The sequence below is a fragment of the Pristiophorus japonicus genome, chromosome 18, assembly GCF_044704955.1.
Source record: "Pristiophorus japonicus isolate sPriJap1 chromosome 18, sPriJap1.hap1, whole genome shotgun sequence".
NCBI classification, from domain to species: Eukaryota; Metazoa; Chordata; class Chondrichthyes; family Pristiophoridae; genus Pristiophorus; species Pristiophorus japonicus.
The window spans coordinates 112,487,330-112,512,949 of NC_091994.1; the positions used below are offsets into that span (position 1 = coordinate 112,487,330).

A 25,620-nucleotide genomic window follows, 5' to 3' on the forward strand; every position below is an offset into this window, starting at 1 on the left:
GACATGAGTTTTCAGAACAATATTATTGAACAGCTTTAACGATACAGACTAGATTCTTTTGAAACTGTTTTTAAAAAAAAAAATATGGGTGGATTTTGCAATCAGTGGCGACACTTACACTTGCCCACGGGTTTTTGCCCTGGACACTGCTGTCAACCAACTCTTGGAAAAGCACAGCGCCCTCTACAGAGAAAAATTCCGCAAAAAATTACATTTTTTAAATCTCCAATAATAATTAGAATCTGAAGGAATGAGACTCTACACTTGTTAAATTTGATTTTCAGAACCAGAGAGGTTGTTTGGCAGTAATGAAGCCGTTAAGAGGGGACTTACACTGGAATGGCCAAGCCCTAACTTTTTCTGGCGAGTTTAGTGTGTATGTCAGGAATACATAGAAACTTTGCGCTGATCCATGTATTTCAGTGGTGAGTCCCTTGGCGAGATACCGTTATCACGCAGCATTTGGAGGAGGAAATCATCTCGGACAGCACCTTCCTGATTTACGCTGGAAGTTGCTGCCCGATTTATACATTAATGAGTGCTGTTAGCCTCGGCCATTCTTTCTATCGCGATATCCAACCCAATATTATTACAAAACTTTTGATGGATAAAATGACTCTGTCTTACAATCATTCATTTCTGGTAGACTCATTTTGGATAATCTTGATTAGGCCCATAGAGTTTTCACCTTAAAAGACATTTGTAAAATGGTACAGCTCCATAATTTGACAACTTCTACTTACCACTTGCTTTTATACTTAGTTTAAACGTACCTGTACAATTTCAGGCCAACTGAGAAAGAAATTGAGGACTGTTAGAGAATTTCTTTATTGCAATAGAGCGTGGAATTCCATTTTTCTACACAAGTGTTTTATTGTGCTCAGTTCTGGTCTCCATATTACAGAAAGGTTACAGAGGCACTGGAGAAAGTGCAAGGTTGATTTTCAAGGATGATACCAGAACTGAAAGTTTATAACTTTCAGGAAACACTGAACAGACTGGAGCTAGAAGGCTGAGAGGTGGCCTGATAGAGGTCTTTAAAATTATGAAGGGTGTCGAAAGGCTGGACGTAGAGAAGATATTTCCACTTCTGGGGGAGTCCAAAACGAGAGGCCATTAATATAAGATAGTCACTAATAAATCCAATGGGGAATTCAGGAGAAACATCGCTGCCCAGAGAGGGATGAGAATGTGGAACTCGCTCCCACAGGGAGTGGTTGAGCCGAATAGCATAGATACATTTAAGGGGAAGCTGGGTAAACACACGAGGGATAAGGGAATAGACGAATATGTTGTTTGGCTGGAATGAAGTGAGATGGGAGGAGGCTCGTTTGGAGCATAAACCTCGGCACAGACCTGTTGGGCTGAATGGCCTGTTTTTGTGCTACAAATACTGTGTAATATTGTGTAAATCTCCAGGGGGCTACTGGAACTAAAATGAAGAATTTCTAAAGAAACTTACTTCAAATCAGCAAAATGAAAATTGTGATCTTTGCAGGGGTAACTTGGACAGTATTTTATTGATGGAGAATTTTGTATCTGTTTAACTATAACTATTATCACAGAATACTCGAGGGTTATGAACCCTCTGCTGTGTAGTCATACTGAAGCCCTAAATTTTTGGTCACTAAGGGAATCGCGGGATATGGGGATAGAGTGGGAATGTGTAGTTGATGTAGAAGATCAACCATGATCATCATCATATGCAGCCCCTTGAAATCGAGGAAGACTTGCTTCCACTCTAAAAGTGAGGTCTCAGGTGGCTGAGCAGTCCAATATGGGAATTACAGTCTCTGTCACAGGTGGGAGGAAAGGGAGGGGTGGGAATGGTTTGCCGCACGCTCCTTCCACTGCCTGCGCTTGGTTTCTGCATGCTCTCGGCGACGAGACTCGAGGTGCTTAGCGCCCTCCCGGATGCTCTTCCTCAACTTAGGGCGGTATTTGGCCAAGGATTCCCAGGTGTTGGTGGGGATGTTGCACTTTATCAGGGAAGCTTTGAGGGTGTCCTTGAAGCGTTTCCTCTGCCCACCTGGGGCTCGCTTGCTGTGTAGGAGTTCCGAGTAGAGCGCTTGCTTTGGGAGTCTCTTATCGGGTATGTGGACGATGTGGCCTGCCCAGCGGAGCTGGTCGAGTGTGGTCAGTGCTTCGATGCTGGGGATGGTGGCCTGAGCGAGAACACTGACATTGGTGCATCTGTCCTCCCAGGGGATTTGCAGGATCTTGCGAAGGCAGCGCTGGTGGTACTTCTCCACCGCTTTGAGGTGTCTACTGTACATGGTCCATGATATTGAATGGCGGAGCAGGCTCGAGGGGCCGTATGGCCTACTCCTGATCCTATTTCTTATGTTCTTGTGCTCTAAATATGAAATCCCTTCTGATTCTCAGGAAGTCAATTTTAGCTCTGATTCATTTTGTAGGTTGACACTTTCACAGTCGGCGATATTGTTCGTGTGATGGATGATTTAGAAACAGTAAAAAGACTTCAAGCAGGTCATGGAGAATGGACAGACAGCATGACTCCAGTAAGTGCCTTTTCAGTTCTCTGTAAAATACACATCACAGGAATCACCATCTGGCTTTTCTTTGATTCGTACTAACCGAATAATCTGTCATTAGACCCGTAACATAGTTTACATTGATTATGAAGACATTACCCACTTCACGAAGGAAATTTTTACAATCCAGATGTTTGTCTGCTTCAGACGTCCCATTCTATCTTCTGGACCATCCATTTGGGCCGCTAATTCTCACATTCTCTTTACCCTCACCTCCACCCCCGCCACTCTCCAGAAGAGTCTGACTCCTTGCAGGAATGGTTCAATGGTACCTCACCCCCTCTGGTACTCCGTCCAAGTAGCCATTCTTCATATGGGAGCCGACGGAGTGGGGGTCAGTAGGCTATTCAACCAGGGGTGGAATTCCAGCCTAACTTGATGCTCTCCTCACCCAACATCCATTCTCGGACTTCCACCAGAGGTGATTGGATAATGATTTGCTTGGCTGATTTGTGGTGGTGTTCCTTGCTGCCCTGTAACCCAGGGGGACACAGTCCAGTTGTAGTGCACCTATCAGTGCTCTGGTAGGACGAGCTAACTCAGCTTTGACCAGGCATTGTACGTCCCTGGGCTGGGTGACTCAAATACTCACTGGCATAATCTGCTGAGCTTGTTGGGGAAGTTGCTGTCTTTCTATGATTCACATAAAATGATGGATATTTATACAACAGTATTGTCATATTCTGTAATCCTTGTTGTGCTAAATGTTCCTCCCGTTGTGTGCTTTGCAGGCACTGGGACAGGTTGGGAAGGTACTCAAAGTATATGGTGATGGAGATTTACGTGTGGGAGTTGGGGGCCAAACCTGGACCTTTAACCCAGCCTGTGCAACTGCAGCCCAGCCAGGGGAAGTCGATGCTAATCTCATGACAGCAGACAACACCAATGATTCAGCAAGTAAGATGGTTCAAAAGAGTAGGTTCTTGGTCTGAGTTATGCTCTTTAGGCAGAATCTCCTGAGCGAGTTTAACCATTCTCGTGTCAAGTATCCTTCACAGCTTTCCAAATATTAAGGGTGCATCTCTGAAGATGAGTTTATAAAGCAGAATTGGAAAATGTAGTGAGCCATTGAGCATTTCTAAATCTCAGTTTAAAAATTGTAATTGGGGGAAAAGAGTTTCTTCTATTGTTTGTGAAGGGCAATGGGGTCATTTTAACCGAACTCGCCCAGCGGTCAGCTGATGGGATGGGTCGGGTGCCTGTTTTACACCCTGCCCGATTTTACTGTCTATTGATTCAACAGAGAGTAAGATTGAGTGGGGTGTAAATAGACGGCTGAACTGAACCTGACCATTTCCTGCCCAGGGCGTTGGGGTAACGTGTCGCCCAATGGGTTTGTGAAACGTGTGGCAGCTTCAGTGTATTGCCATTTTGTTATACGTTATCGTGTACTTTGGTGTAATTATTCACCATCTAACCACATACAAAGAACTCCTTCATGGCAAATGAGCCAAAGGTGGGTAGCGGAAACGTTACAAGGACACCCTTGAAGCCTCCCTGATAAAGTGCGACATCCCCACCGACACTCGGGAGTCCCTGGCCAAAGACCGCCCTAAGTGGAGGAAGTGCATCCGGGAGGGCGCTGAGCACCTCGAGTCTCATCGCCGAGAGCGTGCAGAAATCAAGCGCAGGCAACAGAAAGAGCGTGCGGCAAACCAGACTCCCCACCCACCCCTTCCCCTCAACGACTATCTGTCTCACCTGTGACAGGGATTGTGGTTCTCATATTGGACTGTTCAGCCACTTAAGGACTCGTTAAGAGTGGAAGCAAGTCTTCCTCGATTCCGAGGGACTGGGTATGATGATGATGACATACAAAGGCAGGTGGGGAAGCAAGTTATGAGGAGGACACATAATCTGCAAAGGGATAGAAACATAGAAACATAGAAAATAGGTGCAGGAGTAGGCCATTCGGCCCTTCGAGCCTGCACCGCCATTCAATGAGTTCATGGCAGAACATGCAACTTCAGTATCCCATTCCTGCTTTCTCGCCATACCCCTTGATCCCCCTAGTAGTATCTAACTCCTTTTTGAATATATTTAGTGAATTGGCCTCAACAACCTTCTGTGGTAGAGAATTCCACAGGTTCATCACTCTCTGGGTGAAGAAGTTTCTCCTCATCTCAGTCCTAAATGGCTTACCCCTTATCCTTAGACTGTGACCCCTGATTCTGGACATCCCCAACATTGGGAACATTCTTCCTGCATCTAACCTGTCTAAACCCGTCAGAATTTTAAACGTTTCTATGAGGTCCCCTCTCATTCTTCTGAACTCCAGTGAATACAAGCCCAGTTGATCCAGTCTTTCTTGATATGTCAGTCCCGCCATCCCGGGAATCAGTCTGGTGAACCTTCGCTGCACTCCCTCAATAGCAAGAATGTCCTTCCTCAAGGCTCAGTGAGTGAGCAAAAATTTGGCAGATTGAGTATAATGTGGGAAAATGTGAGGTTATCCATTTTGGTAGGAAGAATAAAAAAGCAAATTATTATTTAAATGGAGAGAGATTACAAAATGCTGCAATACAGAGGGACCTGGGGGTCCTTGTACACGAAACACAAAAAGTTAGCATGCAGGTACAGCAAGTGATCAGGAAGGCAAATGGAATCTTGGCCTCTATTGCAAAGGGGATGGAGTATAAAAGCAGTTGTACAGGGTATTGGTGAGGCCACATCTGGAGTACTGTGTACAGTTTTGGTCTCCGTATTTAAAGAACTTGTATTGGTGACAGTTAAGAGAAGGTTCACTAGGTTGTTTCCTGAGATTCCTAGGGTCTTAAGAGAAATAGCAGCAGGGACTGTGGATGCATTGGTTGTAATTTACCAAAATTCCCTGGATTCTGGGGGGGAAGTCCCAGCAGACTGTAAAACTGCAAATGTAACGCCCCTATTTAAAAAAAAAGAGGCAGACAAAAAGCAGGAAACTATAAACCAGTTAACCTAACATCAGTGGTTGGGAAGATGTTGGAGTCCATTATTAAAGAAGCAGTAGCAGGACATTTGGAAAAGCAAAATTCGGTCAGGCAGAGTCAGCATGGATTTATGAAGGGGAAGTCATGTTTGATAAATTTGCTGGAATTCTTTGAGAATGTAACGAACAGGGTGGATAAAGGGGAACCAGTGGATGTGGTGTATTTGGACTTCCAGAAGGCCTTTGACAAGGTGCCACATAAAAGGTTACTGCACAAGATAAAAGTTCATGGGGTTGGGGGTAATATATTAGCATGGATAGAGGATTGGCTAACGAACAGAAAACAGAGAGTCGGGATAAATGGTTCATTCTCGGGTTGGCAATCAGTAACCAGTGGGGTGCCGCAGGGATCAGTGCTGGGACCCCAACTATTTACAATCTATATTAACGACTTGGAAGAAAGGACCAAGTGTAATGTAGTCAAGTTTGCTGACGATACAAAGATGGGAGGAAAAGCAATGTGTGAGGAGGTTACAAAAAATCTGCAAAAGGATATAGACAGGCTAGGTGAGTGGGCAAAAATTTGTCAGATGGAGTATAATGTGGGAAAGTGTGAGGTCATGCACTTTGGCAGAAAAAATCAAAGAGCAAGTTATTATTTAAATGGAGAAAGATTGCAAAGTGGCGCAGTACAGCAGGACCTGGGGGTACTTGTGTATGAAACACAAATGGATAGTATGCAGGTACAGCAAGTGATCTGGAAGGCCAATGGAATCTTGGCCTCTATTGCAAAGGGGATGGAGTATAAAAGCAGGGAAGTTGTGCTACAGTTGTACAGGGTATTGGTGAGGCCACACCTGGAATACTGCGTGCAGTTTTGGTTTCCATATTTACGAAAGGATATACTTGCTTTGGAAGCAGTTCAGAGAAGGTTCACTCGGTTGATTCCGGGGATGAGGGGGTTGACTTATGAGGCCAGGTTGGGTACGTTGGGCCTTTACTTATTGGAATTCAGAAGAATGAGAGGTGATCTTATCAAAACGTATAAGATTATGAGGGGGCTCGACAAGGTGGATGCAGAGAGGATATTTCCACTGATGGGGGAGACTAGAACTAGAGGGCACGATCTTAGAATAAGGGACCACCCATTTAAAACTGAGATGAGGAGAAATTTCCTCTGAGGGTTGTAAATCTGTGGAATTCGCTGCCTCAGAGAGCTGTGGAGGCTGGGACATTAAATAAATTTTAGACAGTTTCTTAACCAATAAGGGGTTATGGGGAGCGGGCAGGGAAGTGGACCAGAATCCTTGATCAGATCAGCCATGATCGTATTAAATGGCGGAGCAGGCTCGAGGGGCCGTATGGCCGACTCCTGCTCCTATTTCTTATGTTCTTAAAACACAAAAGAAAGAAAGACTTGGATTTGTCTAGCGCTTTTCACGACCACCGGACGTCCCAAAGCACTTTATAACCAATGAGATACTATCTTGGAGTGTAGTCACTGTTGTAATGTGGGAAACACGGCAGCCAATTTGTGCACAGAAAGCTCCCACAAACAGCAATGTGATACTGACCAAATAATCTGTTTTAGTGATGTTGGTTGATGGATAAATATTGGCCCCAGGACACCGGGGATAACTCCCCTGCTCTTCTTCGAAATAGTGCCATGGGATCTTTTACGTCCACCTGAGAGAGCAGACGGGACCTTGGTTTAACGTCTCATCCGAAAGACGGCACCTCCGACAGTGCAGCATTCCCTCAGTACTGCCCCTCTGACAGTGCAGCACTCCCTCGGTACTGCCCCTCCGACAGTGCGGCGCTCCCTCGGCACTGCCCCTCCGACAGTGCAGCACTCCCTCAGCACTGCCCCTCCGACAGTGCAGCACTCCCTCAGTACTGCCCCTCCGACAGTGCAGCACTCCCTCAGTACTGCCCCTCCAACAGTGCAGCACTCCCTCAGTACTGCCCCTCCGACAGTGCAGCACTCCCTCAGTACTGCAGTGGGAGTGTCAGCCTAGATTTATGTGCTCAAGTCTCTGAACCCACTGAGTCACAGTTGGCGCTATGGCATAAGTATGACCCCCAGTTGTGCACGCTGGACACGAGAATCGGTCTGTTACCGAAGATACAGGGACTAATATTCAGAGATGTCACCAAGTAACATTGCTAATAGATGCCATTTTTCCTTTTAAGCAGAAAATAGACATCGAGCAGCAAACGCCAGCTGTTCAGAATCCCAAACTAATGATTTTGCTCGAGATCTAACTGATGAAATGTAAAATGAAATCAGCTAGAATTTGTCTTTAACGAAGGAGATGGCATTTTGGGGATAATTTTAACCCCCGCTCTCTTCCTCTTCCCCACCCCCCCCCCCCAATGAACGGGTGGGTTTAGATTGGATGGGAAGTAAAATAAAAAAGTAATCATTCCAAACCGACTCCACCTGCCATTTTAACGGATGCGTTTCATGGTGACGGGGCGGTCATCGACCAATCTGCTGTCAGGAGGCAGTTGGTCACTGAAATGTTTCAAGGCGGCTGCGTGCCTTCATTTTAAAAGGTTTCTAATTTTTAAACTGCTGTCAGCCGGGTTTCCTGGAGTCCGGGGATCTCGACAGGGAAAAGGAGTCGGGAAAGGCCAGATCCATGGGGTAAGTGCATTTACAGCACTGCTTGTGAGCCTGGAGGAGCAGCAGTGTTTCCTCCGGGCCCAACAAGCCCCCGCCATCTCTCTCCCCCCACTCCCCCACTCCCCCCTGTCAATCAGGCTGACTTTCAGGCGTCAAAGCTACTAAAAAAGTTTAAAAGAAGTACTGCAATTAATTTCGCAGGACATCCAGGATACCCTTGCATCCGGGTTTCATGTCTGGAAATTCTCCCCCCCTCGCCCCTCCTCCCGCTCACCTCACGACCCCGAGTAAATATTGGGGCCTTTGTGTACCAGAATTATGGAATTAACTTAACTTTTAGATAATTGCACAATAAATTCCTATGGGTCAGCCAGAGACCCAAGCAATAGAATGTTCTCGCATTTCATGACATAGCATCTTTAATCCTTTAAGTAGCCTTGCTCCTGCAGTCTTCTGCACACTTCATCAAAACATCGTTTTGATTTATTAGCTTCATTTCTTTTCCTCTCCAACCTAAAAGCATTTCAATCATACGACAATCATTTGCGTATGAAGTGAGAGAGAACCGTTATTACTAACAGACTGAGCGCCCGGACACCTGAGTGAAACAAATATTTGTGTAGAAGCCAAGGACAAAATTAAAACACTTGTGCTTGCAAGTCCTGATTTGTGTTCTGGTTCGGTATACCTTCCCTTTCTGGTCACTGTGCCAACAGACACTGTAAGTGGTTCTCGCTCTCTTGGTACTGTTGCCCCCCCCTCCCTCCCCAATTCATCAATCCTCCCCCTCCCCTCAACAAAAACATCCTCTCTCACTACCAACTACTGCCTCACCTTCAGTGATACTGCGGCTGGTGGAGATCTGAACTAGAAACCGAAAATGCTGGAAATACTCAGCAGGTCAGGCAGCATCTGTGGAGCGAGAAACCGAGTTAACTGTTCAGGTCTGACAAAAGGGTCATCGACCACAGCAACAAACAACGACTTGTATTTATATAGCGCCTTTAACGCAGTGAAACATCCCAGGGTGCTTCACAGGGGTGTTACGAGATAAAACAATTTGGCACCGAGCCACGTAAGTAGAAATTAGCGCAGGTGACCAAAGACTTGGTCAAAGAGGTAGGTTTTAAGGAGAGTCTTGAAGCAGCAGAGAGAGGCGGAGAGGTTTAGGGAGGGAGTTCCAGAGCTTGGGGCCCAGGCAACAGAAGGCACGGCCACCGATGGTGGAGCGATTATAATCGGGGATGCTCAGGAGGGCAGAATTAGAGGAATGCAGACATCTCGGAAGGTTGTGGGGCTGGAGGGGATTACAGAGATAGGGAGGGGCGAGGGCCATGGAGGGATTTGTAAATAAGGATGAGAATTTTGAAATCGAGGCATTGCTTAACTGGGAGCCAATGTAGGTCAGTGAGCACAGGGGGTGATGGGTGAGCGGGACTGGGTGCGAGTTAGGACACGGGGCACAGGGGGTGATGGGTGAGCGGGACTGGGTGCGAGTTAGGACACGGGGCACAGGGGGTGATGGGTGAGCAGGACTGGGTGCGAGTTAGGACACGGGGCACAGGGGGTGATGGGTGAGCGGGACTGGGTGCGAGTTAGGACACGGGGCACAGGGGGTGATGGGTGAGCGGGACTTGGTGCGAGTTAGGACACAGGCAGCCGAGTTTACATAGGGTAGGATGTGGGAGGCCTGAAACGTTAACTCTGTTTCTCCCTGTACAGATGCTGCATGACCCGCTGAGTATTTCTAGCATTTTCTGTTTCTCTTCATCATCGTCAGTTGTGTTTTGTGAAGTAACATAAAAGTGGAACATTAGCTATTTTCCAACCTCTGATGTTCCCTTTTACGTAATGAGCTGTGATCATCAGCCACAGCTCCCCTGGCCTCTTCCTTTCCTTCAGCATTCTAGGATGCATTTTATCTGGTCCTGTTACTTAGAACATAACGTAAGATATAGGAGCTGGAATAGGCCGTAAGATCCAGCTCTGTCATTCAATAAGATCATACTTTATGAATAGTCAAGCATTTAATGTCCACTTTCTTTTACTAATCTGCTTGCGCTGTGAACTTGGATCCACGTCCGATGCCTCCAACTAGTAGCAGGGGTACAGCTGTATCTGAATATTGTTTGAAAAGAAATCTAAAAATTATAGTTTTTGGTTTTCTCTCACATCTTTTATCTTTAAATCGTGGGTTGGTGCAGCTAGGAATTGTTTCTCGAGTTGGTGTAAGCTATTAAAGTGAGTGTTTGTCCCAGATGTTTTAGTCCATTCTGGGGAACAGTGGGTGAGAAACTGGCCTTTCACTTCTGGGACGTAGATACAAATTCATCAAATATTGATTGGATGGTCAGTCACTTTTCTAATTCACTTCTGGGATGTGGGCATCGCTGGCAGGGCCGGCATTTATTGCCCATCCCTAATTGCCCCTTGAGAAGGTGGTGGTGAGCCGCCTTCTTGAACCGCTGCAGTCCGTGTGGTGAAGGTGCTCCCACAGTGCTGTTAGGGAGGGAGTTCCAGGATTGTGACCCAGCGACGATGAAGGAACGGCCGATATATTTCCAAGTCAGGATGGTGTGTGACTGGGAGGGGAACGTGGAGGTGGTGGTGTTTCCATGCACCTGCTGCCCTTGTCCTTCTAGGGGGTAGAGGTCGCGGGTTTGGGAGTTACTGCCGGAGAAGCCTTGGCGAGTTGCTACAGTGCATCTTGTAGACGGTGCACACTGCAGCCACGGTGCGCCGGTGGTGGAGGGAGTGAATGTTGAAGGTGGTGGGTAGCGTGTCGATCAAGCGGTTGCTCTGTACTGGATGGTGTCGAACTTCTTGAGTGTTGTTGGAGCTGCAACTCATCCAGTATAAGAGCTCTACGTGAAACCAGCTTTGGCCCACGGCACAGTTACCCAATTCGCCACTTGGTACTAAGTTAGCAATTCCACTCCGAGCCCACAAGGATTACTGATGTGATTCAGGGATGCTCTGGGGCTGTGGCACCTTGTTGGACCAAGAGTAAAATGCAGTTTGCTGTGCTGCTAGCTGTGTTGTACCTGACTGGTGAGTGATTGATGCTGACACACGATGACAAAATTGGCAAGAGTGTTCCATTCTCCAGCCCTGACTGACTTTACCTCGATGAATGCAAACTACACCCTTTTTTTTTGGAAGAAATAAAAGAGCCTCCCTGATGGGCTGGAGCTGGTGAAGGCAGTGAGTAGCCATGTCATACAGACCATGAAGGTTCCTAGGTCACTTACTGATCTGTGTTAGTTGATCTTAGCCAGTGTAGTGGTAGGATTGCCTCCATTTGTGAACTTTTGGAATTCTCTACCCCAAAGGGCTGTGGATGCTGACTCATTGACTATGTTCAAGGCTGTGATTCTTATCTCTGTAATCTCCTCCAGCCTCACAACCCCCCAGAGATATCTGCGCTCCTCTAATTCTGCCCTCTTGAGCATTCCTGATTATAATCGCTCCTCCATCGGTGGCCGTGCCTTCTGTTGCCTGGGCCCCAAGTTCTGGAACTCCCTGCCTAAACCTCTCCGCCTCTCTACCTCTCTTTCCTCCTTCAAGTCGCTCCTTAAAACATACCTCTTTGACCAAGCTTTTGGTCACTTGTGCTAATTTCTATTTATTTTATCGCATAATACTCCTGTGAAGCACCTTGGGACGTTTCACTATGTTAAAGGCGCTATATAAATACAAGTTGTTGTTGAGATCGATATATTTTTGCACTCTAGCAGGAATCGAGTGACATGGAGATTGGGCGGGAAAGTGGAGTTGAGGTCGGAGGTCAGCCATGATCTCATTGAATGGTGGAGGAGGCTCGAGGGGCCGAATGGCCGACTCCCGCTCCTATTTCTTATGTTTTTATTAGCCTTAGCATCCCTTAGAGAGATGAAAATTGACCAGAGTTTCCTTCTTGATCACTGTGTGTTTGACCCTATTGAAAGTGTCTGTTTAAGGACCTTCCATGAGGAAAAGGTTGGACTTGGCTGTGATTCCTCATCCCTTCCTTGGGTGAATAATCGAAAGTACCAATTGATCTAAGCCCCCAGCAAGGAGTCAGTGCCTTCAGAATGGGAGAAAATTGGCAGGAGCAGGAGAAGACAAAAGTGTATTTGCATATATTTTTTTAAAAGACCGATCTGCACCTTACAACAGCATACTATTGTAGCTAACTTAACCGTGCAAGTCAAATACTGCTGTGCAATCGCAATGTGGCACACACGGCTACTTTGGTTCAAACAATGTTGGCAGAAAGAAGTAAGAATTCTCTCTGTGTTGATATACTGTAGGTACAGTCATCTCTGTCCTCGAAAAATTGCTGTCACAGTCAACCGATCCGGATAATCCTGGGCGGATTGTGATCGAGGCTGCCCACGGGAATGCCACAAAGGTTGGGGATTTGGTTCAGAAGTACCCGGAGAAGGCAAGTGTGCATGTTTATATCGAAAGTTCATTGCTGTCCACTGCTCAGCTTTATTTCATGGCAAACCAGATTTTCTTTTTATCTGTGGGAAGTTGGGTGAGGAATTACTGTTGCAATAAGGGTGTTCCTGCAGAGCCACTATTCACTTTGTGCCTCAATAGTTGCAAATATGAATTCTGTGGAGATTAAGCTCAACTTGTTGTCCTACGTAATAATATGAGTTTCCAGCTTTTGGTGAAAGAAGAAAGACAGACTTGCATTTATATAGCGCCTTTCACGGCCACCAGACATCTCAAAGTGCTTTACAGCCAATGAAGTACTTTTGGAATGTAGTCGCTGTTGTAATGTGGGAAACACGGCAGACAATTTGCGCACAGCAAGCTCCCACAATCAGCAATGTGATAATGATCAGATAATCTGTTTGTGATGTTGATTGAGGGATAAATATTGGCCCCAGGACACCGGGGATAACTCCCCTGCTCTTCTTCGAAATAGTGCCATGGGATCTTTTACATCCACCTGAGAGAGCAGACGGGGCCTCGGTTTAATGTCTCATCTGAAAGACGGCACCTCCGACAGTGCAGCGCTCCCTCAGTACTGCCCCTCCGACAGTGCAGCGCTCCCTCAGTACTGCCCCTCCGACAGTGCAGCACTCCCTCAGTACTGCCCCTCCGACAGTGCAGCACTCCCTCAGTACTGCCCCTCCGACAGTGCAGCACTCCCTCAGTACTGCCCCTCCGACAGTGCAGCACTCCCTCAGTACTGTCCCTCCGACAGTGCAGTACTCCCTCAGTACTGCACTGATGGGAAAGAAAGACACAGTAACACTGGTAAACTGACTACAGGAGCAGTGACGTGGCTCTCAAAGGCTTTCTTTCATGTTGTGGTAAGGACAGTACCCCCATTGGGTGGCCCAGGAATTGCTGTGGATTTGGGGGAAATTGGCCAAAGTACATGTCGTAATAAAATCAGGACAACTGCTTTAGCATGGAGTGGGCTGATACCAGCAAAAACCGAATTAATCCAGGAAGAAAAGTCCCAACACAACCTGACGCTTGCTTCTAAGGAAGATAGCAATGTTGTTACTGGCTCTCCTCCCACTTCCCTCTCTGCTTTCTATTAACAGGAACAACAATTATTGGCTTTCTGCACAGATGTTTTTAAAGAAATTCTCTCCTAACTTGTGTCAGTACAATGCCACGGACTATGTCTCCATTTGCATTTGGGGTTCAAAACGATGAGGGGTGTTATGAGGAGATACTGTTTCCACTGGCAGGAAATCCGAGGGGGAAATGAGAATTTATTACGCAGCGAGTTGTTGTGATCGAGAACACGCTGCCTGAAAGGGCGGTGGGAGCAGATTCAATAGTAACTTCCAAGAGGGAATTGAATATGTACTTGAAGGGGGAAAACATTTACAGGGCAGTGGGGAAATAGCGGGGGCCTGGACTAATTGGACAGCTCTTTCACAGAGCAGCACAGGAACGATGGGCCGAATGGCCTCCTCGTGTGCTGTAGGACTCTATTTAAATTGACTTATTTTTTTTAAACAGAATTTTTTTCCAAACCTGCTAAAATAATGTCATTTTAGGCTAGAGTTAAGTGGTCTTGGCCTGGGGGCTCTCGAAGGCCCCCAAAAGTGCATATTTAAATAAAATTAAGGCCCATCAGAACAACATTATGATCTTGTATACATTGCAGATTTCCTGGGATCTGTATAAAATGCCTAAGATGCACCAAGTCTGATTTGATACATTGCCATCAGCACATCTTACATAATAAGAGTAGCAATGATTGTTAGACCATTACCTATAGAATTTATTCATCGCGGATTAATAACTTGGAAAGATAATCCTCTAATATAAAAACAGAAGATGTTGGGAATACTCAGCAGTTCAGGCAGTGTCTGTGGAAAGAGAAACCGAGTTAACGTTTCAGGTCGATGGTCTTTTGTTAGAACTGGAAGAAGTTAAAGATGTAACAGGTTTGAAGCAAGTACAGAGGCAGGGACAGAGGGGAGGGAGGGAAAGAACAAAAGGGAAGGTCTGTGATAGGGTGGAAGGCAGGAGAGATTCAATGAGAAAAGGGATGATGGTGTGAGGCGAAAGGAGATGGTAATGGGACGGGTAAAGGAACTAAAGATGGGTCTAGAGGGGGTGTAAATGGGAATGGCAGAATCAGCAACAGTTGCCATCTGAAAAAATGGGGGCAAAGATTATGATCTGAAATTGTTGAACTCGATAGTGAGTCTGGAAGGCTGCAAAGTGCCTAATTGAAAGATGAGGTGCTGTTTCTGGAGCTTAAGAACATAATAGGGTAATCTTCTGTTTGCTAGTCTTATCGAATGCAACCACTGTGACACTCAGGCGATGAGAATATAAAATATTTCGTTTGGGAATTAGTATTTTCACAGTCCCTGAAGGTGATGTTGCACAACTAAATAAATAGAAGCAATACTATGCATGTGTGTGTAACATCAGCTGAGAAGAATAATTTCCAACAAAGCAATAAGTGAATCCCACATGGGCTTGTGCTGAAATGGCTGCGTTGTCCACTGAGCTCCCAAGCAATTTTAAACACCGTAATGATGCCCGTAGAATAACATTGATTGACGGTCCTTTCTACTATTCTTTCATGTGAATGGCCATCATAAGTCACTGCATCGGTGCTTGCGAGTGGCAGGAAATATCGGGGCGCACCATCGCTGATGTGAGAGAGAAACAGAAACTGCTGGAAATAGTCCATCCGTCAGGGCAGCATCTGTGGTGAGAGAAACCGAGTTAACGTTCTGATGAAGGGTCATCGACCTGAAACGTTAACTCTGTTTCTCTCTCCGCAGGCGCTGCCTGACCTGCCGAGTATTCCCAGCATTCTCTGCTTTTATTTCAGATTTCCAGTACCTTGCTTTTGTACATAAGAACATAAGAAATAGGAGCAGGAGTCGGCCATTCGACCCCTCGAGCCTGCTCCGCCATTCAATAAGATCATGGCTGATCTGATCATGGTCTCAACTCCACTTCCCCATCCGCTCCCCATAACTCCCCTGTAGTTCAAAAATTTATTCAAGAATATATTCCATGACCCAGCCTCCACCGCTCTCTGGGACAGAGAATTCCAAAGATTCACGACCCTCTGAGGGAAGAAATTCCTCCTCATCTCCATTTTAAATGGGCGACCCCTTATTCTGAAACTATGCCCCCTAGTTCTAGATTCCCCCACGAGGGGAAACATCCTCTCTGCACGTACTGATGTGAAAAGCTGGATTTTATTCCGTGTGCTCCTGGCTGAGAGTCTGGAGACCATGCCAGGTGCTGCAGAGACAGCTGCTTATGAAATATTCCGCAGCAAGTGATTTAAACGTTGTTCTGTGTTGTGCAGGTTGACATTAAGAATCAGGGTAAGACGGCACTACAGGTGGCCGCCCATCAGGGGCACACTGAGGTGGTGAAAATCCTCCTGCAGGCAAACGCACAGCTCGAGATTCACGATGAAGACGGTGACACGGCACTGCATTATGCATCATTTGGGTATGAAAAATGGCTCCTTTGTGCTTGTGTTAATGACTGTGTAGCCAAGTCTGGGTCTCATTCTGGTACAATTGCTTTGGAGCCTGTATCGCTTTTTTTTAAAGCAATAGGAAAGTGTGCCAAGTGTAAATTGGCGATGTTTTTTTTTTGCTGTGATGAATTGGCCAGCCTGCCCACATCACCTCCCCTGACAGCACAGCTGATATCAAAAGCTGACCGTACAGACAGTTGTTGGCATAATCCGATCACTGCGTGACCACTAGTGCACTAGTGCACTGTCTCGTGTTATTACCATCTACAGAGCTCCATAATTGTTCACCTCATTCGCTCTTTGAAAATGTCTGTTTTTTCAAGTTAAACCTGAGCGCTCCTTTAAAGATGAATGCTTCAAAAGCAGTTTTTAAAAACTGCACCTTTGTAACAAAATTTAATAGTTGTCCTCTCTTTTTTTTCCTGATAGTGCTGCGCTTTTCAAAGCAATAGAATAGATTCTTTGTAAAGCCTTCCAACACTTTTGCCCCCATTAATAGTCACTTACCTTTAAGCGAATGCATCCTCTTAAAATTTTTATTTCCCCATATAAGTAAATGTATTTTTGATGTTTAAGTCTGCTGAAGTTTTGTGGGTGCAGACATTGGTGTTTCCAATGACGATAATGGCCTCGGCTTGCTTATCACCTTTATTGGGGCATCACTCTGAGGGGGCAGGACTTCTGCCTGTAATGGAGATGCCCTCTAACTCTGACCAACTTTCTGGTCATGGGATCTTATCAAATTTGAATCCCACTGAAAAGAGAGAGTAGAGTTTTGACTTGGGAGGCCTCGTGGCCTGCTGTCACATTGTCATGCAGGCAGTACACAATGGCATTATCCTTTTGTTAGCCAGGACCCCGGGGAAAACTCCCCTGCTCTTCTTTGAAATAGTGCCATAGGATCTTTTATGTCCCCCTGAGAGAGCAGACCAGACCTTGGTTTAACTTTTCATCCGAAAGACAGCACCTCTGACAGTGCAGCACTCCCTCAGCACTGCACTGGAGTGTCAGGCCTAGATTTATGTGCTCAAGGCTCTGGCGTGGGACCCGAACCCACAACCTTCTGACTCAGAGGCGAGAGAGAGTGCTACCGATATGATCACATGCACAGGTCACGGCTGCACATGGATTTCTCGGGTTCTCGGACACCTCGGCATAAATACATGGCCAGGCCCTCGCGGGCGGGGGTGGGGGGGGAGCGGTGGGGGGGTGCGGGGAAGGTGGGAACACGGCGGAGCGTGTTGCTGAGCACATTACTGGCCTCAGCCGCTCCAGGAAATCAGCATTATGGGGCCGGAAAGCCTGGGGCAATGTCTGTAATCTGAAGGGACTGTACCCGAAGTAGAGACATCATACAAATTGTGCAATAACCATTGGGTAAACTCCAGAACGCATAAGACCATAAGAAATAGGAGCAGGAATGGGGTACTGAAGTTGCATGATCAGCCATGATCATATTGAATGGTGGAGCAGGCTTGAAGGGCCGAATGGCCTACTCCTGTTCCTATTTTCTATGCTTCTATACGGCCCCTCGAGCCATTCAATAAGATCTGATCTTCGCCTCAACTCCACTTTCCTGCCTGTTCCCCATAACCCTTGACTCTCCTATTCAAAAAATCTGTTTCTCTCCGCCTTGAATATATTCAATGACCCAGCCTCCACAGCTCTCTGAGGCAGCGAATTCCATAGATTAGCAATCCTCTAAGAGAAGAAATTTCTCATCTCAGTTTTAAATGGGCGGCCCCTTATTCTAAGATTATGCCCTCTAGTTCTAGTCTCCCCCATCAGTGGAAACATCCTCTCTGCATCCACCTTGTCAAGCCCCCTCATAATCTTATATGTTTCAATGAGATCACCTCTCATTCTTCTGAATTCCAATGAGTAGAGGCCCAAACTACTCAACCTTTCCTCATAAGTCAACCCCCTCATCCCTGGAATCAACCGAGTGAACCTTCTCTGTACTGCCTCCAAAGCAAGTATATCCTTTCGTAAATATGGAAACCAAAACTGCACGCAGTATTCCAGGTGTGGCCTCACCAATACCCTGTATAGCTGTAGCAAGACTTCCCTGCTTTTATACTCCATCCCCTTTGCAATAAAGGCCAAGGTACCATTGGCCTTCCTGATCACTTGCTGTACCTGCATACTAACCTTTTGTGTTTCATGCACAAGTACCCCCAGGTCCCGCTGTACTGCAGCACTTTGCAATCTTTCTCCATTTAAATAATAACTTCCTCTTTGACTTTTTCTGCCAAAGTGCATGACCTCACACTTTCCAACATTATATTTCTGGGTGTTAATACAGACCACGCCTCAGCAGTCAGTGTCCAATGCCAGTTAACAGCTGACCAGGCAAACCTTTCACCTGTTTTGCTAAGATTAAAATGGTGAAAAGTTAATATTAATAAGTTAGGGACTGGTCAGTTGGACTGTGGAGGAGATGCTTCAAATGTGCTGGCCGCTGATTTGCGCGAATTGGCGGGTCCAGTCTGTGGGTAATCTTTGCTTGTTTTATACAGAAACCAGCCTGAGGTGGCCAGACTGCTTCTCAGCAAAGGGGCGAATGTCAATCTACTGAATGCTTCTACATGTTCTGCTCTGCACATTGCAGTAAACAAGGGCTTTACAGAAGTGGTGCGTGCGCTTTGTGAATATAACTGCAACGTTAATCTCCAGGTGAGCAATCCGTCACCAGTAACTTCACTTATTTGTACTTCGAGAAAGCAGCAAGGCTGTTGGTGCCAGGCCAGAGACTGCCTGTTTATTTGGGGCAGTAATGAGTATATACAAAGTGGGAGAAAATCTAAAGAGTACTGACAACCTGTAATTGATAATGGGGGGGGCCAAAATTCATCAACTCACCGCCCACTGCCGCTGACATTCCTCTGGAAGATCCGCCCAGTGCCACTTTCGGGGCGGGGTGGGGGAGAGCCGAGTGGCACAATTGTGCTCCTGCCCGCCGAGCTCCCAGATTCCTGCGGGCGGGAGTCGGGGGCAGACCGCTGGCTGGAGGCTGGTCTGTCCCCGACGGTGAGGCTGAAGAACCTGAAAAAAAGGTAAGTGAACATTTTCAGGTGTTCGACCCTCCGTGGGCCCGACTCCATCCTCGGCGATACTTGGGTGGCAAGCGCCTCTGCCGCCGAGAATGAGACCTCCCGCCCGCTGTTGCCCAGATTGGCGGCGTAAGTGGTCCATTTGCCGCCCAAAGTACCATCCGGTACCTCGGCGGGTGGAGGCCTTGATCAAAATCAGCCCCAATCGATTATCAACAAAAACAGCATGTGACCATGATGCAAATCTATATCCAGCCGCTATTGGTTACTGTGCCACTTGTGTTGGTCTTAAACATTTTGGCCTGATTACCAGTTAGGTGCTGTGAAGGAAATAGATTTTCACTACTACGGTTAAGGTAATCATTCTAGAAGTGCACCCGTATTTGCCGGCAGAAATTTAGAGGAATATATGATCAGCACCATTGGGATTTCACTTCGAGATCTTGTGCCGCCTTTGTTAGAAATATATTCCTAGCTTGCCTGGTTTTCCACACGCTGCGTACAATATAAAGGCAGAGAAGTGATGTTGAATTTATACAAGATATTGGTTAGGTCATCGTTGTAATATTGCATGTAGTATGGGCACCCATACAGTGTTCGAGCCTTGGGGAGACTCCAGCAAAGATTTATTATGTTGCTATCAGAATGAGGGGTTATAGTTATGAAAGAAAGGCTTGAGAAATTGGGGCTTTTTTCACTGGATCATAACAGGTTAATGGCAGCTTTCCAAATTCTGAATGGTTTTGAGGGTAAATGGTGAAAGGTTGTTTCTGTTGACTCGTGTTTTGATAACCAGGGATGTAGATTTAGGATTATTACAACAACAACAATTTGCATTTAGATAGCACCTTTAACGTAGTAAAACGTTCCAAGCCGCTTCACAAGAGCGTTTATAAGACAAAATTTGATACTGAACCACAAGGAAATATTAGGGCAGATGATCAAAAACTTGGTCAAAGAGGTAAGATTTAAGGAGCGTTTTAAAGGAGGTGGAGAGGTAGAGAGGTTTAGGCAGGAATTCCAGAGCTTGGGGGCCCAGGTGGCTGAAGGCACGGCTGCCAATGATGGATTGCTATATCACAAGTGACCATTGTGGCAGAGACGATAACATCCAGACTCCCATGAGGGTTCTTTGCTGAGGTTGCCAAATTTTACACAGTTCTGTGCTGTGGTTTCATGCCCATTAGGAAAGTGCCCAAGTTAATTTCACTTTCCAGGCAAGAGAGAGAGAGGCGATTAGGTGGGCTGGACGTAACCCTCGATTCTCTGCGTGAAAGGACAGAATCACCTGGTCCTGTTTGGAGAGACGTGTTCTTGTCCGGTTTAACTGTTACTTCAGGTGTCCGTTTAAGATTTTTTACTTCGCTGCTGAGAACCTTGCAGCCTAATCGATGCCATTGTGTCCCATGTCCACAACACAGATGTAGGAATTAACCACAATATATTGTATTTAACGGAACATGTTTAAACAGAAATATTTTTCTTTCTAACCAGCTTTTTAATTGTAGCTTAGTCACAATAAGCACGTCTTGGAAAATTGTTCTTGGGTTAGCTGACGCATATTGTGTTGATCAGCTGTGAGCGCATGAGAGTGCGCTCGTTGGTATTTGAATAATTTAAATGTGGTCCCCGTCCATTTTTTAACCATTCAAATTATTAACCCTTTAATTAATCAACAATCTTTCATTATTGACAAACTGTATCTAGGTTATTAAAGCTCCTCAGACATTACTATCAATATAATTATAAATGTAAAACAGTACATAATTTAGTTTTTGGTTTGCACTGTATGTCATGTGATCCACTCGTGTGCACTCCTGACAAATGTGTGAATAATTGTAGAAAATTAGCCGTGTAATTAGCAGGAGTGCACTGTGCCAGCACTTTACCAAATACACAATGGTGTTAAGCTGGTGGGAAAGGGTAACTATAGATTTTCTCTGAATCCACTAAATGTGGATTCACCTATCCTCAACTCTCCTGGCTTTGTCATTCCAGGATTCATATGGAGACACCCCTTTACACGATGGAATTGCTAAAGACAACAGGGACATCATCGAGATCCTGACCGAGGTGCCAAATATTGACTTCACCCAACAAAATAATCGTGGCTTTAACTTGCTTCACCACGCAGCCTTAAAAGGCAATAAACTGTAAGAACCAGCAGAATGACTGATGTATTATAAACTGGAGAAACGGTCTTGCTAAAATCCTGCAATATGCAATTTAGAGAAATTACCAGCACTAATCCTACAACATTGCAGAGCAGGTATTGCAATCCCAAATAGCATCCATGTTGTTCTCCAAATACGAGGTCCAAATGGTAATCAGGGCCTTTCAATTCTTCCACATAAAGGCATTCTTTAAAACTTAACACCAATAGTTTGCTTCTTATCATACAATCTTTTCAGCATAGAGATGATTTGTTGCAAATTATTTGTTCAATAATATGTAATAATATGAAAAATGATTTAGAAAAATGCTGTGTTGGTATTAGCTGGTTTAGTCTGTTTAAAAGCATAGTTAATGATATTAGTAGCCCGGAGTCTATAATTCCAGTTCAGTACAGTTTCTGGGTCTTGCCCCTCTTACCCTAGATTACTTCAGTTGTCACTCGGGCAAGTTCCAGTTCCAGTTCCCCACACTTTAAAGAGTATCTATCATAGCCTTAAGATCTAGGCAGGCTTTTAGTAATATATCACGTGGAACCAAATAGAAAACGCTGTCTGTTTTTAACTACTGGACTTATCCTATTGGTTCATGGGGTCTATCTCGTCTTCGATGAGCAAATGGAGTATTATACTACAACACATGGTTTCAGTTTAAAACCACGAAGCGATTCTGTTTAACAAAAGATGAACAAAAATGAAGTGTAGATACAACGTCCGGAATCCTTGGGACCGACTCTCTCCCAATTTTTTCCGGATTTCAGACAAGAAAATCAATAGTCTGAAATCTGGAATCCTTGACCAAATCCATGCCGGGCTCCAAAATCTGGCAAAACCTGAAATCCGGCACGGATTCAGTAGAAGATTCCGGATTTCAGTTGATTTTTTTTTGTCTGAAATCCAGAATCCTCGAACGAATCCGTGCCAGATTTGGGGTTTTACCTCAAAACAGGTACGGTTTTCAGACAATAATTTCATCAGCGATGCACAAAATGTCCGGTTTTCGGATAATTCTGGTTTCCGGAGTTTCGGATTCGGGATGTTGCACCTGTAACAATCGTGCCACAGACATTATGGACAATGTTCCCACTAATTTCTTCTGGGTGCATGGCCCCTTTAAGAGGTCGTGCGACCCTTTTTTTCCCGTTACAACAGCGCTGAGCGGCTTGTGCATGGCCCGGATGCACGCGACTAGCTTCACAGCCGGACGAAAACCAATTGATTGTGGGGTAGATTTTCACCCGGGTGTGAAGCTAGCTTTGCAATCAGCCATCCCTGCCTGATTTAAATTTCCGTTGATTTCAGTGGGCGGTTTCTATAGCGACCGGTCGAACCTCAGTGCTCGTTTTACCCCCAGGAGACAAGCTGAAATTCTAACACTCTGTTGTAGATATATAACTTATCTAATTCCTCAAGTGGACAAAATAATCAGAAGGATTGCAACACTAACACTTGCAAGCCCTTTGTAAATATTTATATCGTGCAGCGTCTCTTTTCTTTATAAATTTCTTAGCCCTGCCAGAGTCTCTGTTCCAATCTAAACTGTCTCTTGGCAACGTCAAACAGGCTGGTTCCTTTTAACGATATTTTCAAACTGACTCTTTGATTTTGATTTGAATGGAACACCTCTTTTTATATCCCAGGAACGAATTACCAAGAATTCTTGGATTCTGAATAACTGACCACTCAATTACATTTTTTTTTTTTTTAAATGAGCTGCCAGCCCAAATCTAGCTGAACCAGTGGCCTGGATTTTGGGGTGGGTAATGATGGCGAGCGTTGGTCATCGCTACTCCTCTGAAACTGACTGCAACTTCGGGAATTAGCTCCTGCAAACACCGAGATCCTGAGATTGCAGTCAGCCATTCACTGCTTCGACATAGGTTGCGATGTGGAACCCACTTCCCCCATAGCTGGCAATCGGTGGAACTGAGAATATTTGGGCTTCTCCGTGCTACTATTAAACCGTGTTGGAATAGGTGTAACTGGGGTTTTAACAGCGTATTGACTGCCAAAAAAACATCCCAGCCCTGAAAAATTTATATTTGTGGAGTCAAATTTCTCCATTATGACAATTTACAATTAAAAAAAATGAATAATTTATTTATGATATTTCAGCTTCTACCTTAACCCCATATGAAAGTCTCAATTTTTATTTCTCTCTCTGTAATATTTTTTAAAAGTGGGGATAAAAGCTGCCTTTTATTTCCTGGTTTGCTGTCTGAGAATTCGTCAGTGCGAATGGTTGCTTAGACAGCTTGTAGATGTCACTGCAGCATCGCGTAGGAATCCCATATTGACAGTGCTACAATCAATTACCCGTGGAGAAACTTGCAAGTTTTCGCCACAGAGATCACGAGATCTCCGTGGGCAGCTTTGCTCAAGGTCAGTGGCAAGAATGCCTTTGCTTCACCGCTGACCGTAAATTGCGGGCCAATGTTTTACTTTGAATTATTCCCCTCTCAAACCTAAAACCTCCAAAAATTGCAGCTTGGTACAGGATTCCTGCACAGCTGACTATTAAAATACACAAGGCGTTTAAAGACACAGCTACAAACCAAAATTAGACACATATACTTTATTTTCATCACAACTATTACACGCTTTAAAATGACTTCCGTTTTTGCCTTTTCTTATTTTATTTTCTTCTTCCAAGTTGACCTCTGAACCTCTTGATTGAATAACTATTTTAATTCACTGAAGTGCAGGCAGGATAATCCATTTCTTGAATCTCTTTTAAAACCAGGGTCTAGAAAAAGAGGGCTGGGTAATATATTTTAAAAATGGGAAACCGATGTCAGCATCCCAGAGAGATGGGGTTTATTTCTGATTCCTGACTCACGGATGCTCTCCTGCAGAAGGGTTAAAGTTGAGGCTGGATCCACGCCACAGGGGAGAGACATTGTCGGGAAAGTAGTCAACTAACTGCTCCAAGGAACTGGCTGAAGAGCATTTGGAGAGAGTTTGGAGCACACTGTCCACTTACCATTGTTCACTGAGTAAATTTAAGCTGTGGTAACTTGACTGGTGTATAAATCGTGAAAAAAGATGCACATGAGATTTTTATTTGCCATTTATAGTCCAGGTGGGAACAGATACAGTTCTAAGACTTCACAAGAGGAAAACTTGAGAGTGAGAGATGTATAAAAATGCAATGCGCCGGCATTCCCCTCACCTCCCCCCAATGGGCTCAATTTTCCCCACTGATCTGCACTGTATTTTTGGTGTGCGTGCTTTTTTTGGCCTAAATTAAAATATCCAAGTTTCCTCAAAGATTGTGCGCCAGCGTGACTCAGTTGCGATTTTTTAGGTTATTTTTTTTTGCGTCATGGAGGCGTAACCTGATGTCTGCGCCAGTTTTTCACATTTAAGCAAGTTTGGCCAACTTACAGTTCTCCGAGGGCGGTGGATGTGACCACGCCCAAAAAACCCTTCTGGGCACTTATGGAAAAAGCAGCGCAGAAAGACGCCATTGTTTTTAGCCGAAGTTATGGAGGGAGTCGAGAACACATTAAATATGTATCATGAAGCTTAATTTTTTTCAAACTTAAAACGCTGAAAATGGAAGTCTCATGCAATTCTTTAATTTTGGATTTTTTTCAAAGTACCACCCCCACCACCAAACGTCTCCAAACCGGGCTCCAGGGTCGGAGCATCGGCCGGCAGAATCGGTCCCTCGCCCAGACACGGGGGCTCGGGGTGGGGGGGGGGGAGGGAGAGAGAGGGAGAGAGGGGATGTGTGGAGGCCGAACTGAAAAGATGGGAACTCTCACACTATGCAGCAGCATCAAATGAAGCCCGGTTGGGGAGGGGCAGCAGTTGCCGAGCCCCCGTGTCGGGGGGGGGGGGGGGGGATGTGATTCCGCCGGCCGACCCTCGAGCCCGGTGAGGAGACGTTCGATCGGCGCTACTTTGAAAAAAATCTAAAATTAAAGAATTGCATTAGACTTCGTTGCCCCAAATGCCCTCATTGAATGGCGAGCTTCCCGTTCTAAGCAAGCCTATTGTGCATGCCCAGACCTGGGTGTGGTCCATAGAAACATAGAAAATAGGTGCAGGAACAGGCCATTCAGCCCTTCTAGCCTGCACCGCCATTCAATGAGTTCATGGCTGAACATGAAACTTCAGTACCCCCTTCCTGCTTTCACGCCATACCCCTTGATCCCCCGAGTAGTAAGGACTTCATCTAACTCCCTTTTGAATATATTTAGTGAATTGGCCTCAACTACTTTCTGTGGTAGAGAATTCCACAGGTTCACCACTCTCTGGGTGAAGAAGTTCCTCCTCATCTCGGTCCTAAATGGCTTCCCCCTTATCCTTAGA

The 25,620-nt window shown here is 45.5% G+C and overlaps 1 protein-coding gene across 6 annotated transcripts in view; it reads left to right on the forward strand.

The window, feature by feature from the left end:
* mib2 (MIB E3 ubiquitin protein ligase 2) overlaps positions 1-25,620 on the forward strand; it is a 297,823-nt gene that overhangs the window by 250,800 nt on the left and 21,403 nt on the right. For all 6 annotated transcript variants that reach the window (XM_070860597.1, XM_070860599.1, XM_070860595.1 and 3 more), the window contains 6 exons: positions 2,418-2,522; positions 3,287-3,452; positions 12,385-12,518; positions 15,897-16,045; positions 18,596-18,752; positions 21,128-21,282. In XM_070860597.1, coding sequence (XP_070716698.1) covers positions 2,418-2,522; positions 3,287-3,452; positions 12,385-12,518; positions 15,897-16,045; positions 18,596-18,752; positions 21,128-21,282 — 866 coding nt within the window. The remainder of the gene's footprint in view (positions 1-2,417; positions 2,523-3,286; positions 3,453-12,384; positions 12,519-15,896; positions 16,046-18,595; positions 18,753-21,127; positions 21,283-25,620) is intronic.